We start from the raw sequence: 19,095 nt of genomic DNA, 5'->3' as shown, positions 1-19,095 counted from the left end.
CCTGTCCCGGCGTGGGTGACCGCGGACCCGGCCAGCCCCGCCCGCTGGGGCCCGCGCCGTCGGAAGAGCCCCGTGATCCAGCAGGTTGCAGGGTTCCAGCGCAGCCGGCAAACCCGATCCGGGTTGCGTTTCTCATCCTGGAGGACGGCCCCAGGTCTTTCGGGGATCTGTGTCTGCTCTCCGATGAGCCACTGTTCGCGCGGCAGTATGGGTGTGCGTCTCTACCGAAGATAAAGATGACGCCCCTCCAGTGGCTGCACAGTGGTGGGGAACCTGCGGCACACAGGTTGCGTGTGTTTCCTGTAGGACTAAAGGCATGTTAATGTAGGAATTGTTTTTTCTAAATTAAAACCTCAGTGTTCGGGTTTAACTGCAGCGTTGGCGCTTTGCCGTAAATAAGCTGCTTGGGGGTGCTTTTGGCACTGTCTCTAAAAGGTTTGCCATCACTGGTTAGGTCCTGGGTCACACCTGCCAAAGCCATTCATTCAGCAGCTGTGGCAGCCAGGCTCTGAGGAGGGCCCCCAGCAAAGAGGTCTCTTGGTATGAGAGCCTTGGGTCGTCCCCTCGGCGGGGGGAATACGGCCTAACTTATGACCCTCCGTCTAATGGAATGTGGCAGAAATGACACTGTGCCAGTTCTAGGCCCAAGCCTAAGAAAGAGTTTCTTTGTCCCACCCGCCCTCCTCCCGCCTTTTTTTGAGGCAGAGTCTTGCTATGCAGTTCAGGCTGGCTTTGAGCTCACTTTGTAGCCCAGGCTGGTCTCGAACTTGCAACAATCCTCCTGCCTCAGCCTACTGAGTGCTGGGATTACAGGTGTGGGCCACTTTCTTTCTTTTGTTCTTCCTTCCTTTCTTCTCTTCTTTTCTGGGATCAAGCCCAGACCTTTTTAAAACTTTTATTTTGAAACAAGGTCTCTTTAAGTCTACTAAGTTGCCTAGGTTGGGCTCAAACTTAAGACCCTCCTACCTCAGCCTCCCAGAGTGCTGGGATTACAAAAATGTGCCACCACTTAGAAAAAAACAAAAACAAAAAATATGCCGCCACATCCAGTTCTATTTTTTCACTTTTAGAACACCTTGACTGAAATGGAAGAAGCCAGGCTGTTCTACTAAAGGACCACGTAGAACAAAAGCTCACACAAAGAGAGGTCCCAGCCCTGCCGACATCCCAGTCGAGGCTCCAGACTCGTGAATAATGCCATCCGGAATACTTCAGCCAGACCGATAGAAAGGCCCTGCCCAGTTCCTTGTTATGTACCCACACGGTGCTGCATGTGCCCCACGGAAACAGAGAAGAAGAATGATCTACCCCAAAGGTGGACTTGCTACCACTCATCTCCTAACTGCTTAAAACTGTAAAATTACCTTTGTTTCCCTTTTCATAGTTCAAGTATGTTAGCACCAGTTTCTAATTAAAGGCAAATCAAAGTGCCACATTTCTGATCCCCTTTGCAGCCCCGGTGTACTTCAAACCTGTAGGAGAAGTTAGCCTTGACACTGAGGCAAGGAGAGGCTTCCTTCCCTCCCCTTCTCACGCTGGGGTTGTGGCCTTTCTCCATTAGAGAAAGCAAAGTGTTTTCATTAAATGACTCTAACGTCCTGTATTACATTAATACTTTGCAAGTATAAAACAGAATAGAAAACGCATGCATATGAAATTTGAAAGCCTCAAGCTAGAGATATAGGGAGGGAATCAAATGTGATGGTCGTAAAATGGAGTGTGCTGAGAAGCTGGATTTAAATTAAAATTCTGTTTCAGTCTGACCTTAAAACATGGCAGGTGCTATGAGGCAAGTGCATCTTACCCGCTGCCACCAGGAAATCATTACTGGGACAGTGTGTAGTGCAGTGGTTTGTCTCCACTTACCCAAGCAGACACACGGGTAGCCAGTTCCTAATTTCCCAAGAGCAACAGCAGCAGTGCACCCCAAGGCTGACAAATTGTCATTGCTATGAGCTCCTTTTCATCATCCCCACCCCTAACACATTAGTGTCCCTTAGTTACTGTGGACTGATCAGACCTGCAGTCTCCCAAACTCCTGGACGGCAAACGCTTAAGTGAATGAGACACGTGGTATGATTTGAGGGCTCCAGGGGGATCAAAACCCTCTCACAGAATTGGAGATTCTCTGGGGGCTAAGACCAAGATCTTTGGGCGGCCCATATTTATTTAGTTATTTTAACAAGGGAGGGGAACACTGAAGAAAGGTGGGAATTTCTCAAGGGCTTCTCCAAGTAAGGCATTATGTCAAGTTAGGAGAACCGTGTTATCTCCAGGAAGGTCTCCACCCAGGAGTGAATGCCTGCAGCAGCTACAGTCTTTATCTAGTTAACTGAAGGTGGAGCCAGGTGTCCTTGGAGGTGACCTTGTCTTGTCCTTTGCTTCACTGACCACTACGCGCCTCAGTCAGTCCGGACCAGTGACTCACAGAGGTTCACTTACTATGAGTCCACTGCCCATCTCCAGACAAGGGGCCTAGGCCTGGGACAGACGCACAAGTAATCATGAAAAGCCAATTGGTTAATTTAAATCCTGCTCAGAGCTGGGCCTGGTGGTGCACGCCTGTAATCCCAGCACTGAGGAGGCTGAGGCAAAAGGATTGTTGCAAATTCAAGGCCATCCTGGGCCATAAAGTGAGTTCAAGACCAGCCTGAACCAGCCGGAACTGCAGAGTGAGACCCTGTCTCAAAAAGACAAAAAAAAAAAAATTAAATCCTGCTCAGAGCCACTTCATGTGGTCTCCATCACACCTCCAGGGGTCTTCATATTGGTCTTCTTCTGGACCACAATTCATAAGATCTATACAAAGATAATTCATTCAATCATGCATTCATTCAACAAACATTTGCTGAGTACCTACTGTAGGATAGCTAACCTTCAAAACACTCAAAAAGAGTGGAAACCCAACTCTTACTGCCCTGTCCCTGCTGCAACAGTCAGGGAGCAGTTTATAGTCTACAAAGCTTATACACACACAGTACCTGTGCAGTGTTACACAGGTCATCAAACACTTAAAACTCTCAAAGATGAGACTATTTCCACCCACTGATCTCTAGCACGGGAGGATTTGGGTTCATAACTTGAGCACCATTTCGTGATGATTATTGTGGCCCTGAATTATTTCAAACATAGAGAGTGAGAGTGCCATCTCTGCAGAGAGCGAGGTCTAGGAGAAGTACCTTATCGGTCATAAACGTAGGTGATGACATCTCGCAGAACCATCCTTATAAATAATACAGCGCACTTGGAAACTAAGTGCGTCTCTCACTAATAGCAGTGATGCGTGCAGGCATGGGCAAATAAGTGGCCAGGCGCTATAGCAGCAGACGCCTTATAAACACACACTTACGTCACATTAGACCTGGTGGGAAATGGGGGAGGGGGAGCTCAGGAACGTGTGTCGCTTCTCGTCCCTGAGCACGTCTCAAAATTTTCCTCACTAGGCAGTCGGACAATTTTATGCTCTGTGCCTTTGGACAATGTGCAGATTTCCTTAGGTTGACCTGCTAAATTATTGAACAGGCTCAGAAAATAAGAACGCTAAATATTTTATTAGTAACAAGAAAAGCATTTTGAATACCTGGCAATTCTAGAAGCTGTGGGGCTAAAAGAAAACATCCAAAAGCGAGTGTCCATTGCACTCGTTTTAAAACATGGGCATTAGGACTATACTTGGCAAAATGTGGTTTTCTGCTTCCACGGGTGCAGAATACCACTGCTGCGTCTGATGTGGGCGCTGCGTGATGTGGGCCGTTTGGAACTTGTTCCACAGAGCCGACATCTAGAGGTCGAGAAATTCAAGACCTCATTTTGTTTTTCAGTCCACAGTGACATTAATGAATGTTGAGGGCTCTTAATTTTAGAGATGATGAGGAAATGTGAGAAAGAAAATGTGAAGGCCCTGTTTCCCTATGACTTCAAAGAATCCTCTAGACCGAATTTCACACATCTAGGAAAACAACCCTGCCGTTACATTATACGTAGTAGGTGTAATTGCATTATTATGTATAATACACTAATTTCTTAGTTAGCTGTTTTATGGGAAGGGAATTCAGGCCTGGGGAGAAGCACCGTGCAGAAGTGAGGAAACAGAGAGATACCCTCAGGTCATCCAGCTCTGGCTCAGTTCTGCCTCCCTGGGAGCTTGAGCTGCATTTTCCTCCGGCTCTGGCTGGCTTAGGGGTCTTCTTACCCTCTGGTTTCTGCATCCTTCTTGATTTTCTTCCTGTCTCTGACCACTTTTCAGTCTATCTGCTGGCTTCTGTTTTAGTAGCTGCCTCCTACCTCAATTGCAGGCATCTCTAATGCTGTCCTCTCTTTTGAACTCCACGTGTGCATGGCTCAGGGACTTCTGGGAGTTTCCAGGCAGATGTCCTGGGAGTACCTCGAGTTCAGCATGTCCGAAGCTGAGTTCTCATGGCCCACTGGGAACCTCCTCTTTCTCACTCTTCCACTGTCCCAGTGGATGTTGTGTCCCTCTCCTCAAATGCTGAGACGAGAGAGCTGAGAATCATCCAGTTATATCTTTCGGCCTCAGACTCTACGTCCAAATGAATAATTCTTGGTCATCAGCCCTAAAATCCTTTCTCAATTCTATCTTTGCGTTTTTATTCCTTCTCTTTTTCAAGAGTCACTTTTCTCATGGACAAAACACCAATCTCCTGTACTGGCTGGCACGCCTGAGCCCGGGTCCCCGCTCCCATCCTTCGAGGACACCTTCCCTGCCTGTCCTAGGCAGCCCGTGCCTCTGCTCCCTGCTGTGGCTGCTAGAGCACCAACGGCACCCACCGGGAGGCAGGGCCCTTTGTGCCCTGAAATCCCATGGTCTTCTCTCCGATATCAAAGTAGAAGTTATGGGCAGGAAGGTGCGTGAATCTTAACTGCGAAGCTCCGTGAATACTTCCGTTTTCATACCTTTGTGCAGCTGCCCCCAGATGAAGACTTGGAACATTTCCGGCTCTGCTGCAGGCCCCACACCCGCTCCAACTGGATGATGGCCCCTGAAGGTGCCGCCAATCTAACTCCTATTGCTGTAGTTTCATTTTGCCTAATTTGGGATCTCAGATAAATGAGATCTTATGGAATCATATCTCTTTTTTGTGTGTGTCTTTTTGAGACAGGGTCTTGCTATGCAGTTCAAGCTGGCCTTAAGCTCACTTTGTAGTCCAGGCTGGTCCCAAACTTGCAAGGATCTGCCTGCCTCAGCCTCCCAAGTGCTGGGGTTACAGGCCTGCACCACCACACCCAGCTCATATCTCTTTATAATGGCTCCTTGTGTTCAGTACTATGCCAGCTTCATCTATGATGTTGGGTGTGGACATAGTTTTTAAAAATATCTGGACAGTTCTCCCTTGTGTGGCTGTCTTGTATCAATTCTTCTCCTACTAAGCATTAAAATTTTTCTAGGTTTCACATCTTTATTTGTGGTACTGGGAAATGAACCCAGGGCCAACACTAAACGACATCCCCAGCCCTTTAAAAAAAAAAATGTTTTTGAAGTCCAGGTGTGTGGTGGCACACATCTGTAATCCCAGCACTTGGGAGGCTGAGGCAGGAGTATTTCTACAAGTTTGAGGCCAGCTTGGATTACATAGAGAGGCTCTGTCTCAAAAAAACTAAAATATACTTTTAAAAATAATAGTTTTTTGAGACAAGTTTTCCCTAAATTGCCCAGGGTAGGCTTGAACTTGTGATGCTCCTGCCTCAGCCTGCCAGAGTGCTGGGATCACAGGTGTGCCTCATCCCTAGCTTTTTCTAGGGTTTTGCTTTGTGCTGTATTTAGTGTGGAATGCGCCCAAAGCCCGTGTGTTAGAGGTGGTCAGTCTGTAAGAGGCGGGGCCTAGCGGGTGGTCTTCTAGTCACTGGGGAGGGGACGCCTTCAAAGGGGACACTGAGGCCTCACCCCTTTCTCTCTCCTTTCTCTCTCCTCCCTTCTCTTTCTCTCCCTCCCTCTCTCTGAGCTTCATTCCACCACACATTCCCTGCCATGATGAGCTGCCTTCCCACAGACCCAAAAGCAACAGGGCCAACTGATCAGGACCAAAGCCTCCAAAACTCAGAGCCAAAATCAACTTCTGGGTTTTTGTCACAGTGACGGAAAGATGACTAACTGCTTGTTTTACTGTTATGAATGACACTGCTACGAAAGATTTTGTTCCTATCTTTTAGTAAATCTAGGTACTCAGAGCTGGAGGTGGCACAGGCCTGTCATCCCAGCACTCAGAAGGCTGAGGCAGGAGGATCACTGAGAGTTGGAGGCCACCTGGGCTGCCTAGTGAGATCCTGTCTCCAAAAAAAAAAAAGAAAAGAAAAGACAAAGAGGGACTCAACTGAGAATAGACCCAAGAATGGTACAGGCCTAGTAGATAGATTTAGTGGATACTAACAAGGAGTTTTCTAGTTCATACTCTTAAAGGATAGGGAGAGAGGTGGCGATAGAGACAAATTATGGCCACAGTTGTTTCGCATTCTTAGCCACTCCATTTTGTCAGTCTTTTAAAATTTAGTTCTTATAGTGGGGGTGTTAGTGGGTCTCACTGGGACTGTGTGACATTTTTTAGTCCCAGTATCTGCTGCCACCTCCCCTGGCCCCACCCGGCAGTAGTGAAGGTGTTCTGTATCCACTGCCCTCGACATAAGTCTGGTAGGGCAAAAACACAGACAAGGATGATAAGACCCACCCAGGTTTTGCACTGAAAAGTAGAGTTTTTCAGTAGGGCCTGGGACGTAGCTCAGTGGCACAGCACCTGCCTGGCAAGCGTGAGGGCCTGAGTTCAATTCCCAGTACCAAAAAAGAGAAAAGTGTATTGTGAAACTCATTCCAGAGGTACTGGCCTAACAAAAAAAAATATTTCTAACCTCAAAACCCTTTCTTCTGGGCATCAGAATCTGGCTTTTCAGTGTCAGGAGTTAAGTTCACGAGGAAGTTAGGATGTGGAGGTATTTCTATCAATAGATGTGGAAGGACACAAGCCCACGTGGGAATGAGCTTCTCCCGGTCCAGAGAGGGGGGGGGTGGCGAGAGTGGGAAGCAAGAACACCTGTGGTAAGCGTCCCGCGCCAGGCCAGTTCTCAAGGTGCAGTGGGGGGAATTATAGGGACTTCGGGGTGGCTGGGGTCCCCAGAGTGGAGGGAACCTAACCCTAAGCACCGGTGTCCCAGTCCTCCTGTGTCTGGTATGGAATGGCGTGGGTATAAACGGTAAAGGCAACCAGGTGAGCCTGAGGAAGACTTCTTAGTAGGAAGGAGGAGGGTGGCAGCAGATAATCACAGGGCCCTTCCAGAAGATAAACACATTTGGAGATAACAGTGGAAAGAGAAAGAGCAACCGAGGACCGGGTGGAAGGCGGCCACTGAGGCCTCCACCAGGCAGGCTGCCCGTCCTCATCAGAAGGCACTGACTTACCCTCAGAGTTGAGACGCAACTGCAGTGAAGCGGAGAAAGAGCGGAGCTTGACTGGCAGAGAAAGCCCTGTTGCCCAACTTTACGTTGCTGCCCCAGGCAGAGTAAGGGCTCAAGTGAGAAGCCAAGTTTACAGCACCAGGGGGTGTAGCTCTGTGGAAAGTGTTTACTTAGCTTGCGTCAGACCCTAGGTTCAATCACCAACACCAAAAAAAACCCAAAAAACAGAAAAACAAAAGTCAAGTTTACTTGCAGCAAAAATTAGAAATGCTTTGTTTCCTGCACACTAAATACGTGTACTAGAACATGCTCATGCTTCAATAGTTTGTGTCTGTTCACATGCCCGTCTACCCACTGGACTCTACACTCCTCGTGGCAGAGACCGGGTCTTTCCATCTCTGACTCAGTACCTGCTGTAGCACCTGACATACGCAGGATTCATGTGACATACAGCGATTCATCACCTGATGCCTACCCACACAGGACGAGTCCAGCACTGACAAGCACCCTTGCAGGGCCGGGGATGTAGCTCAGCGGCACCGTGCCTGCCTGGCAAGTGCAAGATCCTGAGTTTGATTCCCCATACCAGAAAAAAAAGTGTTGACAAGCACCCTTGGAAGGGTAAGCTGACCCGCGAGCACAGCGCATTCAGCCAGCACTTCTAGGTGTTTGGGACAGAGAGGAGGAGAGGGTGGGATTGGGAAATTCCACTGGACACCTTTCTTTAGTTGCCACTGGAAATTATAAGGTTGTAAGGTCACAGAGAACTCCTTTCGGGACTGAGGAGTCAGTAGAAGATTTAACCCCACACAGAATTAGATATTTTTACCCCAAGCCTACAGACAGGACTAGTTTGAGCGCAGTGAATTTTACTTTTGTTTCCATCATATGATTTTAGATTTCATCATTTCCACCAACCTGCAAAGCCTCCCTATAGGCTGCCGGCAGTGTCTGATATCCCACTGCCAGTGTACCCACTGTTCCCTTAAACCTGCAGTCTTAGTCCTTGCCAAAATGGAGGTACATTTGGGGAAAGAAATACTGTGAGTTGCCAGTTTTTAGTCTTTTATGTCTTGGGGTGACCAAAGAGCTCAGTAGTTTTTAAAATAAGGGGTAGCTGAATGGAGAGGTCAAGAGCAACTGGTGCTGGAGATTGGGGAGTGCCTCCCAAAGTACAGAAACAAGACGGAGAAGTGGGGGTGCGTATTCTTCGTGGGCTCTGCAGTTACCCCTGGGGCCTCTTGTGTCCATGCAGAGCAGGATGTGGGTCCGGATGTGGGAGGAATCCAAGAAAGAGGACAGAGAAGTTTCCCCTCCTCCATCTCCTAGTCTTTGGAGCCATGGGAACCCTCCGCCTGCCTGGCACCCTCTCCTGTCTTGGACGAGTTGGTGTTTTTCAAAGAAAGAAGAAGAATAACAACAAAAACCAAACACAAAAAAAACAAACCAAAACAAAAGAACAAAAGAAACAAGAAGACTGGGATGGATGACAGCAGAAGTGAGCCCTGCGGCAGGCACCAGCTCACCAAATCATAGCCTGGGCTTATGACACAGAGACACCGTGTAATTATGAGACCATAATGCATATAAGTTGGTTCGGAGAAATTAGACACATAAACCAAATCGCCAGGAGCAAGGAGAGAAGACGGGTTTCTCAGGGCCAAGTGAGTGATGAGGAGGCAGGCGGCATGGAGGCTTGGGAACATTCTGGAAGGACTGACCACCCAGCAGCCCGCTGCCTTCATGTAGTCAGATCTCAAGCAGGGTGAAGAGGATCTGTTTTTCCCTGAGTTCAGTAACTGACCAAATTGTAGGCATATCGTGTGAGTTAGAACAAATGTGTAGTCATCATCTTAGTCCACTCAGACTGGGTAACAAAACGGCATCACCTGAGCAGACCTCTCTTTCTCAGAGTGCTGGAGGCTGTGGAGTTGGGAGTGTGGCAGGGGCCTGCCGTCTGGCTCAAAGATGGCGGCAGCTGGCCACCTTCTTGCTGTGTCCTCACAAGGTAGAAGGGCCAGCTGGCTCTCTGGGACCTCTTTCATAAGGGTGCCAGTCTCACTGTGATCTAATCATCCCCCACGTGCCCCACCTCCAATATCATCACTTTGGAGGTTAGGATTTCAACAGATGAGTGTTGGAGGAACAAAACTTTCCGATCCCAGCAAATATTGACCGTAGCTTAGATGTCTTTGGAAATTGAGCTGCACCAAATGGAACGGAGTCAGGAGGAAGCGATGTAACTTCTTCCTTCTGCTTCCACTCTGACTTTCACTTTTCCTGCCAGGGTTCTGCCAACTTCGCAGCCTCTCTGTTGGCGTGGCGAAGCGGCTCTGCACCAAGTGTCAGGGAAATACTGGCTTCTTTTACATCAGGGAAAGAACTCACGAGTGCATCCCGACATTGAGTCTGCGGGACCTCAGTGCTAGAGCTTGAAGTGGGGATCAGTGTGTCCCAGGGACCGGCCTTCCAGATTTCAGAGGGGAGAAAGTGGACAAGGTGTCGAGTCCCTGAGCTGCACTCGAGGGACAATGACAGGTGCCAGCAGAAACGGGCACACAAGGGTGGGGCCCACTAACGGGGACACTGAAAAGTACTGAAAAGAAGCCGGGTCTCTTGCAGCGCTGGAACTGTCATCTTAGGTTCAACCGAAGTAAAAAATTCAGCCCTATCAGCAATTCCCAGGAACGACAATCTTTAAACGTGTGAGACCCATGTTGAACAAGTGAGAGGTTTTCTGTTTGCTTGTTGAGTACTTTGAAATATCTACCTGCTTCCTCCTTCGCTTGGGTTTAAGTGGTGACTTTTACAAAGTATTCCACACAAATTTCTTTATCAGCTTCAAATCTGGGTTTAATCTATAGACTCTTAAACCGCACAGATAACACGCTGACAGTATTTTCCTGAGTGGAGTAAGGCAAGTTGCTCTTGTAAAAAAGACAGAAATAGGAAGGCTAAGCCCACCGCCCTGCCCTCCCACATCCACATGGAATCCATGTTCCCAGGCTTCCTCTCATCCCTGCCCTTTCCCTGCGCCTCTCTTGCTTCTAAACACACGTCAGGGAAGGAAAGTCGCCACGGTCCCTCCTTCCCGTTTCCGCACTGGAGGAAGGGGTGCAGGTGGAATGCAGCCAGGAAGCCTCCCCGCTCTGACCTTGTTTCTTTGCCTCTGGCCCTGCATGGAAATCTCTGGCAAAGCCTTCCTTGTTTCTACAGATGACGAAGATAGCTTCCTGTCTACTCAGCGTCATTTCCCCTGTGGTGGACTCAAGGCTCCCTCAGATTTATGTGTTCAAATCTCACCCTCAGTGTGATGGTATTCGCAAGCAGGGTGTTTGGGAGACGACCAGGGATAGAGGAGGTTAGGAGGGGGGGCCCTAGCATGGGATCTGTGCCCCTCTAAGAAGAGACATGAGCTTGTTCTCTGTGCTGTTGCTCATGTGAGGGCACAAGAGGACAGCCAGCAGCAACACAGGATGGACGCTGTCGCCAGATGCCAGGCCTGCCGGCACCTCGATCTTCTCTCCTTCATGTTACTGCAGGTCACTTCGTTCCCGTCATCCTAGGTGCACAGGAAGAGGCAAACAGCAACATTTCGGCTGACAAGATGGAAACAGAAGTTGTTGAGCAGCGCATCTCTCAAGTTCCTTCAAAGGGGGGATGGCTCCTCGGGCAGCCCCTTAGCACTTCCGCCTCCCCTCTCCGGCCCGTGTGCGTGAGGCAGCCTCACGCAACACACCCCAGAGGTACAGGAATATACGCAAGTCGTCCCTCGTTCACCGATGGGGATGAGCTCTGACGAAATCAGCATCGTGCAGGCATCATGCAGAGATGGCTACGACGCCTCTAAGTGGTGGAATCCACGGGGCCACCGCTGTACAGTGTGGTCTGTTCTTGACCCGGCCACCCCGTATGACCGCATGCCCAAGAGCGCGTCTCCATCCCCAGGGTGGGAAGCTGCTCTGCGCAGGCGGCAGGAGTATGTGGCTGGTACGAAAGCCAGCCTGAAGAGAGAGAAGGGTCCTGCTCAGACTGTCGCTGCGAATGTGTTCTGAAATGACTGTTTTCATTTAATTCAACCTTCTGTGCCTTGAGGTACAGCAGGGAGAAAGGGAGAAAGAACGGGATAAGAAGTCAGTGCTGAAAGTCACTGCCATAGCAACCTGCAGTGGGACATGTGGGAAATGCATCTCGCATCAACTGTTTCAGGAACCACGAAAACTCTAAACCTCGGGGCTTCTGTCCTGTTGGGTTTGACTTTGCTCCCGGAGCCCTCAAATGTCTGAGCACGCAGCAGCCAGCGTCTGTGGGTGACAAAGCCCCTTCCCTGCTTCCACAACTCTCCAGGAAGATGGGAAGAGCCGGACTGTGCGGGGGGAAAGAAGCCATAGCCCTCAGATCTCACTCCAAACTCCACGGTCCCTTTCCAATTGCTCTGTGGCTCCGAGCTCCCCACAGCTGTCCCTCTTAGGACCCAATAAAACGAACTTCCTGTTTAGGTTCTATTTTTCCAAGGCGGCAGATTGCTGGCTGCCTGCTTCCTCTAAACAGAGGTGAATAAAATTAAGTGTGCGTGCATGTGTGTGCATTGTGGTACTGAGGATTGAACCCAGAGCCTTTGAACTGAGCTACACCCCCAGTACTTTATTTTATGTTTTGAAACAGGGTCTCTCTAAGCTGCTAAATTGTCCAAGCTGGGCTCAAACTTGCTATCTTTCTGCCTCAGCCTCACAAAGCTGAGACAAATGTTTGCTTTTTGTTTTGTTTTGTTTTGTTTTGTTTTTGTACCAAAAATCGAACTCAGGACCTTGCACTTAGCAGGCAGGCGCTGTACTGCTAAGCGATATCCCCGGCCCTACGATCTGTTTTCTGAAAAAAGTTTGGCAACAGAAGCCTAAAGGAGTGTGGTGAGCTCTGACACTGGGGACCCGAGGGGCCGTCCTCCTCGTGTAGCCCCCTACTTGAGGCCTGGAAGCAGCTGTTCTCACCCTCCCTTAGGCCACCACCCCGAGACCACCGCCCCGACACTGCCCGGACACCACTGCCCGGAGAAAGCCCCGCTGCTGCGTTCTGTCGCGATGATCAAATAGACAGCTGCGACGCCGTTTTATCCTTAGGGCTTGGACCTTGGAAGATATGGGGGACACGGTGTTTGTGCACACGCGGGGAAGAGTCCTCGACCCGCGCTGGCGGGCACTTGGGGTCCCAGAGCATCCGGGACACTGGCTTTGTCTCGCTGCATTCCCCTCTCCCTCCACCTCCTCCTCCTAACGCTGCTTCTAGGCGCCCCACCCGCCTTCTGCTGCCGCTGCTCCTGGGCTCTGCCTCCGCTGGACCGGCCACCGACGACCTACCTGCTTCAGCTCTCTGTGCCCAGACCCCTCCGGGTTTCCGCACTGGGCAAAGCATAATCATTTCCTAAAGTTTCCCATCAGTACCACAGGGCCCACGGGCATCCTTTGCTCTGCTCTCCTTTCCCATGGCAGTTCCTGAGAGGACAGTGGATCCTGCTGTTAGCCCCCTTATCTCACCATTTCTCTTGCTGTCTTGTGTTAATATCCAACTCTGATTTACGTTTATGAGGCTTTCTGGGGTTGTTTTGTTTTGTTTTGTTTTGTTTGTTTGTCTGCTTTTGAGACAGGGTCTTGCTGTGTAGTTTAGGCTGGTCTGCACTCACTATGCAGCCCAAGCTGCCTTTGAACTGGATGCAATCCTTCTGCCTCAGCCTCCAGAGTGCTAGGGATATAGGCATGCACTACCACACTAGGCTAATTTAACTTTATACCAGTCTATTTCTTGTTCCTTGAATCAGATTGCAGCTTAGCAAGGACAGAAACGTGTGTGTCCACTCAGTAAAAAGTCATGCCGAGTGCAGTGCTACACACCTGTAATCCCAGTTACTTGGATGACTGAGGCAGGATGATCACAAGTTCAAGTCTAGTCTGGGGAACTTAGCAAGACCTGTTCCAAAATTTTTTAAAAGATTAATAAAAGGGGCCAGGGATACAGTTGAGTTATAGCGTATCTTGGGGTAGTTCAATCCCTCTACTATTGCAAAAAGAAAGAAAGAAAGAAAGAAAGAAAGAAAGAAAGAAAGAAAGAAAGAAAGAAAAAAAGAATACATGTTGATTTCAACTCTCTTTATCAATTCTTTCCAAATCAAGCAACCAAATAGTTATATTTTCTTTTTAAAGAGAAATTCCTGTTTTCTATTTCCTAGCCATAATTTTTTTTTTTTTTTTTTTTTTGGTTTTTTTGAGAAAGGGTCTTGCTATGCAGTTCAGGCTGGGCTTGAGCTCACTTTGTAGCCCAGGCTGACCTCGAACTCAGAATGATCCACCTGTCTTGGCCTCCCGAGTGTTGGGATTACAGGCATGCACCGCCATGCCCAGCCTATCCATAACAATTTTAAACTTTTGCTTGAGACTGAAGGGGCTGCTGGGAAGTAGGACCTCTAGTTTTAAGCCTGAGGCATCCCATGCGACCCGAGTGAGGCCAGCCACCCTGCTCAGGGGTTGCCACATGGATTTCACAGGCACCCCACCCAGGCTTTCTAACAGCACGAGTTGCCCAACCCTATTTCCCATAAGGAGCTCCTGCACACTATAAAGTTCCAACAGGTGGTCCTCTAAACAAGTTTCACTGTCATTTGCATTTTATAGCAAAGACTTTGAAAATCACTGTGGTAATTATATGTTACTGTAATGTTGTTTTCATGGTAGCAGCTCAAAAAAGGGAGGCTTAAGTCTCACTGGCTTCTGTCCACGTGGTTCTGGAGGGAAGTTGTGCCTGGCAAGCACTCACCGCCCTCGTCAGAGCGGGCACCGGGTCCCGTCTCAGCCCTTCACACGGCCAGCCCCAGGTCCCATCGCTAGGACCAAAAAAGTCCACTCAGACATGAACTTCCAGATTGTTATGTAGGTGTATTTGTCAAAGCAGGAGGAGAGAACAAATTAACAGTTTTAGAAAATTTTTACATATTTAGAGATATAGTATGTGGAATTTCATTACTGCTTTGGCCCAGGGCCTTCAGATAGTAGAGACAGGACACCATACCCTAGCCTGGATTCTGGCTTGGAGAGAGAAGCGCTACCAACAATATAATTAGGGGGCTGGGGACATAGCTCAGTGGCACAGCACCTGCCTGGCAAGTACAAGGTCTTGAATTGGATTCCCAGTACCAAATGTGTGTGTGTGTGTGTGTATATAACATATATATATACATATAAAATTAGGACAACACTGGACAACATTGGATCAGGGACTGTAGTTAGATATCAATACTATGTCTACAGCCATACCACCCTGAACACGCCCGATCTCGTCAGGTATCAATATTATTTCCTTTTTTTTTTTTTCTCTGGTACTAGAAACCGAACTCACGACCTTGCGCTTGCCAGGCAGGTGCTTTTGCCGCTGAGTTAAATCCCCAGCCCCTAATATTATTTCCTTAAATTTACTGCACACCATACCGAAATATCCTGTGCCCGTCAGTCTTGCATGAACTTCTCAAAGACCAGGACTGGTACACAAGGTGTGATGGGAAAATAGTGTGAATGTTTACTCTTTTTTTCTTTCAACTTCTTAACAGAAAAAGAAACACTGTCATTAATCTCCCTCAAAATACTTCCCCTCCTTTGAGCACACTTATTGCTCTTGCCACTTGCTGAAGCAGTCCTGCAAGTCCTCTTTCACGGGTCTCTTTCTTTGCACTGCGACGGCTGCATCAGTGTTCTGAATCCATCGAGAACATTCACGTCTCATGGTCATTTTGACTTTGAGGAAGAACAGAAGTGGCTCAGTGCCAGATTTAGGGAGTTAGTGGATGAGGGCCCGCCCTAGTGCTTTTACAAGCCTGCCTTCCAAGCAGCAGCATTGACTGTTTTCGTTTTTTTAAAATAACGGAGCCTACTCAGGCTGCATTCCTTCCCTCTTGCTCCCTCCAAGGAGAAAGCAAGAGCGACAGTCGGCCAGTGGCAGTTGTAGCACACCAACACCAAGAGCCGGCTCCACGCTCAGGAAGGAGCACTGCGCCTCCTCCTTGTGGCTGCTGGTACTCTGCACGATCAGAGAAGCTTCTCTAGTAATGTACTGTAGAAATGATCCCTGAAAGGATAGCCTCCATTCACTGTGGTTTTGATCACACCTCATAAAGGCACAGAAGACGCCTTGCAGAACTGCTGCAAAAAGTGTCAGGAACGAAGGGATAAGTGTGTTCAAAGCGGGGGACAGTGTCTTTTACTGTAATAAATGTTTTACGTTTAAACAGTCACTGTATGTTTTGATCATAGCTCATGTTTGTGTGACACTTATGAAACACGGATGACGTGCCAGGTGGTGTGTTCTCTGCTTCTGTACCTGTTAGCTGTCATGTGACCTTTGTCAGGTAGGTGCAGTCATTATTGCTCTTTTCCACACGAGGACACTGAGGCACAAAGCGGCTGAGCCACTTGCAGAACTAGTAAGGGGCAGAGCTGCAGTTTGAAACCAGACAGCCTGGCTCCACGATGCATTTAATTACCGCATAATCCTGCCTAGTCTTTATGCATTGTATCCACAACACCTAGCTCCGTCCCAGGTGTTGGGAGCCACTGGAGCTGGTTGTTGGTCATCTGTGTTAGGGCAGGACAGAGCCAGTGTCTCAAGCAGTCAAGCTACCTCAGTATTAAAAAAAGTATCCTGGGGCTGGGGATTTAGCTCAGCGGCAAAGTGCCTGCCTGGCAAGCGCAAGGTCGTGAGTTCGGTTCCCGGTACCGGAGAAAAACCAAAAAAAAAAAAATAAATAAAAATAAAAATAAATAAAAAAAGTATCCTGCCGGGACAATTACAGTCATTAGTCACTAGGCAACAGTACCCCCCAGGATACTAACTTTGTAAATGTATAAGTAAGCGCACCTACCGTTGAAGTCAGTCCTCGTGCTCATCAAGCAAGAGGTAGCTCTACCTGACCCAGGATATTGTCTCTTGTCTTTATTTTCTAAATCCTCTTGCCATTTTTTCCTAGGGACCACAGAGAGACCACCGAGTCCCACAGATTGGCGCCTGAGCAGGGACCCCCAGCTGGCGGGAGGACACTCCCCAGAATCTGTGTGCACAACAGGGTAGGGGAAGTGGATTGGTAGGTCAGTAGTTAGCACTGGAATGTTATACTGACAATTATCTGGTGTTAAGAGCGGGGCATGGAGGTCTACTGACCTTAAACAATATAGTTATAAAAAATAGGCTTAGGAGGTATATTGCATTATTAGTAATTAAAATAGAACAACTACAGTCTCAAGAATCACAGAAGTACCTGTATGCAGAAGTGGCTTTGGCTTGCTTGATTCCTGTATTTACCTTTCTTTTCTGGATTTGGGTTAAAAGGGGTTTTAGAACCACAAAGGACTTGCCTCAGAGTTCTACTTTAAAATTAAGTCCCGAGCCCAAGCAGGACAAGGATGGTGGGACAGTGGCACCGCCGACAGAGTTGAACCCTCTAGCCTTGCTCAACCTAACCAGAAAGGAGACATGGGGGATAACAGAGACCTTTCCCCACCAGAGAAGTGTTTGTCCACAAATTCTATTTCACAGCACCCGATAAATCTAACTGAGCCACAGGTGGCGATCCTGACCTTTTCAGCTCAGAGAAATTTTGTTGCATCACAGGGTAAAACGTCTGCCTCTCGGAGTAGAGAAGTTTTCTCTGTCTCCCTTGCAATTAGCATTTTAAAAAGCCAGACGGGCAGGGGAGCCCATGGAGGGAGGGTTTTCAACATATCTACCCTGTTATTGAAGTTCAAGTCCCCCAAAATCCGGAACAAGTTATACATCGTTATGACGCTATACCTTGTAATACCTTAAAAGAATTAAAACAAGTGGTTGCTACATATGCTCCCTTTACCTTGAGTTTATTGGAAATTGTAGGACAAGAGATTATGGCCCCAAATGATTGGAAAGGAATAGTTAAAGCATACTGAAGTCCAGGAGACTATCTGATGCGGAAAGCAAACTTCCTTGAATATTGCATTGACCAGGCAGCTCGGAATGCTACTCACAACATAGCCATTACAAAAGATATGCTAACTGGTGAAGGTGCCTTTGCTACACAATCAACCTACCTTTGACTTGCAAATATACGAGCAAACCAAGAAGGCTGTGTTGAGGGTTTGGAGGGAACTCCCCTCTAAGGGAGCGACATCCCTTAATTTAGCTTCTGTTCATCAGGGAGCAGAGGAACCTTTCCAAGACCTCGAAGCACGATTATTGCAGGCTAGTGAAAGGATGATAAATGACGCAGAAGCTAGCAAACGAATAGTTCTGCAGCTGGCCTTTGAAGATGCAAGTAAATGGCGTAAAGAGGCATTAAGAGCCCACAAAAGGCGGGCCACATTGCGGGAGATGACTCGGATCTGTGCAGCTATTGGCCCCTCGTATGTACAGGGGGCTGTGTTGGCAGCCGCTGTCACTCAGGTTATTCATGCACAGTCTAGAGGAAGGGGGAAAAGCAAGGCTGTTTGTTTTCATTGTGGAAACGAGGGACATTTCGCCTGAGACGGCTCTGCAACGTCTGTAAGGGCAACACAGCCGTCAGCTGTTCCTCTAAAAACACCTGATGTCAGGGCCGGGGATATAGCCTGGCAAGCGCAAGGTCCTGAATTCGATTCCCACTACCAAAAAAGTAAATAAATAAATAAATAAACCTGATGTCTGTTCAAGGTGCAGACGAAGGTGTCATTGGGCAACTGAGTGTAGGTCTAAAGTTGATGTGGAAGGCCGTCCCACTCACGGAAACTTTCAGTGGGGCCTGCCCAGGGCCCATCAAACAATGAAGGCTCATTCCTCAATTCCTCCTCAGCCCTCCCCTCCCCCACCAAACATGTCTCTGACCTCTGGTGAGCACCAGCAGACATCGGAGGCTTGGACCTCAGTCCCTCCTCCAGGTTCATGGCTGTGATAACTCCTGAAATGGGACCCCCAATTGTTCCTACTGGAGTCTATAGAGTCTCTTCCTACTACTGCCTCAGGGTAAGTGGGACTCCTGCTAGGCCGCAGCAGTCTTACTTTAAAAGGTCTTCAGGTTTTCCCTGGTGTCATCGATGGTGATTACACAGGGGAAATCAAGATTATGGTTCAATCCACTCAAAATACTGTGTAGCCTCAGACTCTCGTGTCACTCAATTAGTCATTCTTCCCTTGACAAAAATTGGAAAATTTATAAATAAGGAAAGGGGACCCAAGGGCTTTGGTCTTCTGACACCTATTGGGTTCAGCAAATTAAACTAAATTGCCCGGAGATGGAATTGACTATTGAAGGAAAAAAATTCAGAGGGCTTCTAGGCACAGGGGCGGGTGTTCCAGTTATTGCCCAACACCGCTGGCCTAAAGCATGGCCTCTGGGTGAGGCCGCTGCAGACCTGCAGGGGGTGGGCAGTGTTTCTCACCCTAGCAAAAGTGCTGAAAAGCTGGAGGGATACAGGCCATTCTGGTTATCTCTCTCCTTATGTCCTCCCCCGTATACCAGTCAATCTATGGGGTGTGATGTGTTACTGGATATGGGGGCATTTTTGATTCGTCCCAACTCCCTGGTGGCTCATCAGACGTTGCAACAAGGTTTCTTTCCTGCTCAGGGGCTTTGTAAAAACAGTCAAGGAAGAAAAGAACCTCTTCCAGTTATTCCTAAAAGGGACCACCTTGATATAGGCTACTCATCCTCA

General features: G+C 48.4%; 1 protein-coding gene across 1 annotated transcript; it reads left to right on the top strand.

Annotated features, from left to right (window-relative positions):
* Positions 1-1,554, top strand: LOC106149504 (the record flags this gene model as incomplete). The annotated part of the gene is given in 2 exon segments (XM_013518544.1): positions 1-314; positions 1,071-1,554. Coding segments are annotated over 2 exon segments (356 nt in total), but the record flags the coding sequence as incomplete, so codon positions are not given.
* Between the last annotated feature and the right edge of the window lie 17,541 nt (positions 1,555-19,095).

Source organism: Chinchilla lanigera, unplaced genomic scaffold (assembly GCF_000276665.1).
Source record: "Chinchilla lanigera isolate Chin_1 unplaced genomic scaffold, ChiLan1.0 scaffold00046, whole genome shotgun sequence".
Classification (NCBI taxonomy): domain Eukaryota; kingdom Metazoa; phylum Chordata; class Mammalia; order Rodentia; family Chinchillidae; genus Chinchilla; species Chinchilla lanigera.
Note: the sequence above shows the minus strand (reverse complement) of the source record. Positions and strands in the feature narration are given on the sequence as shown.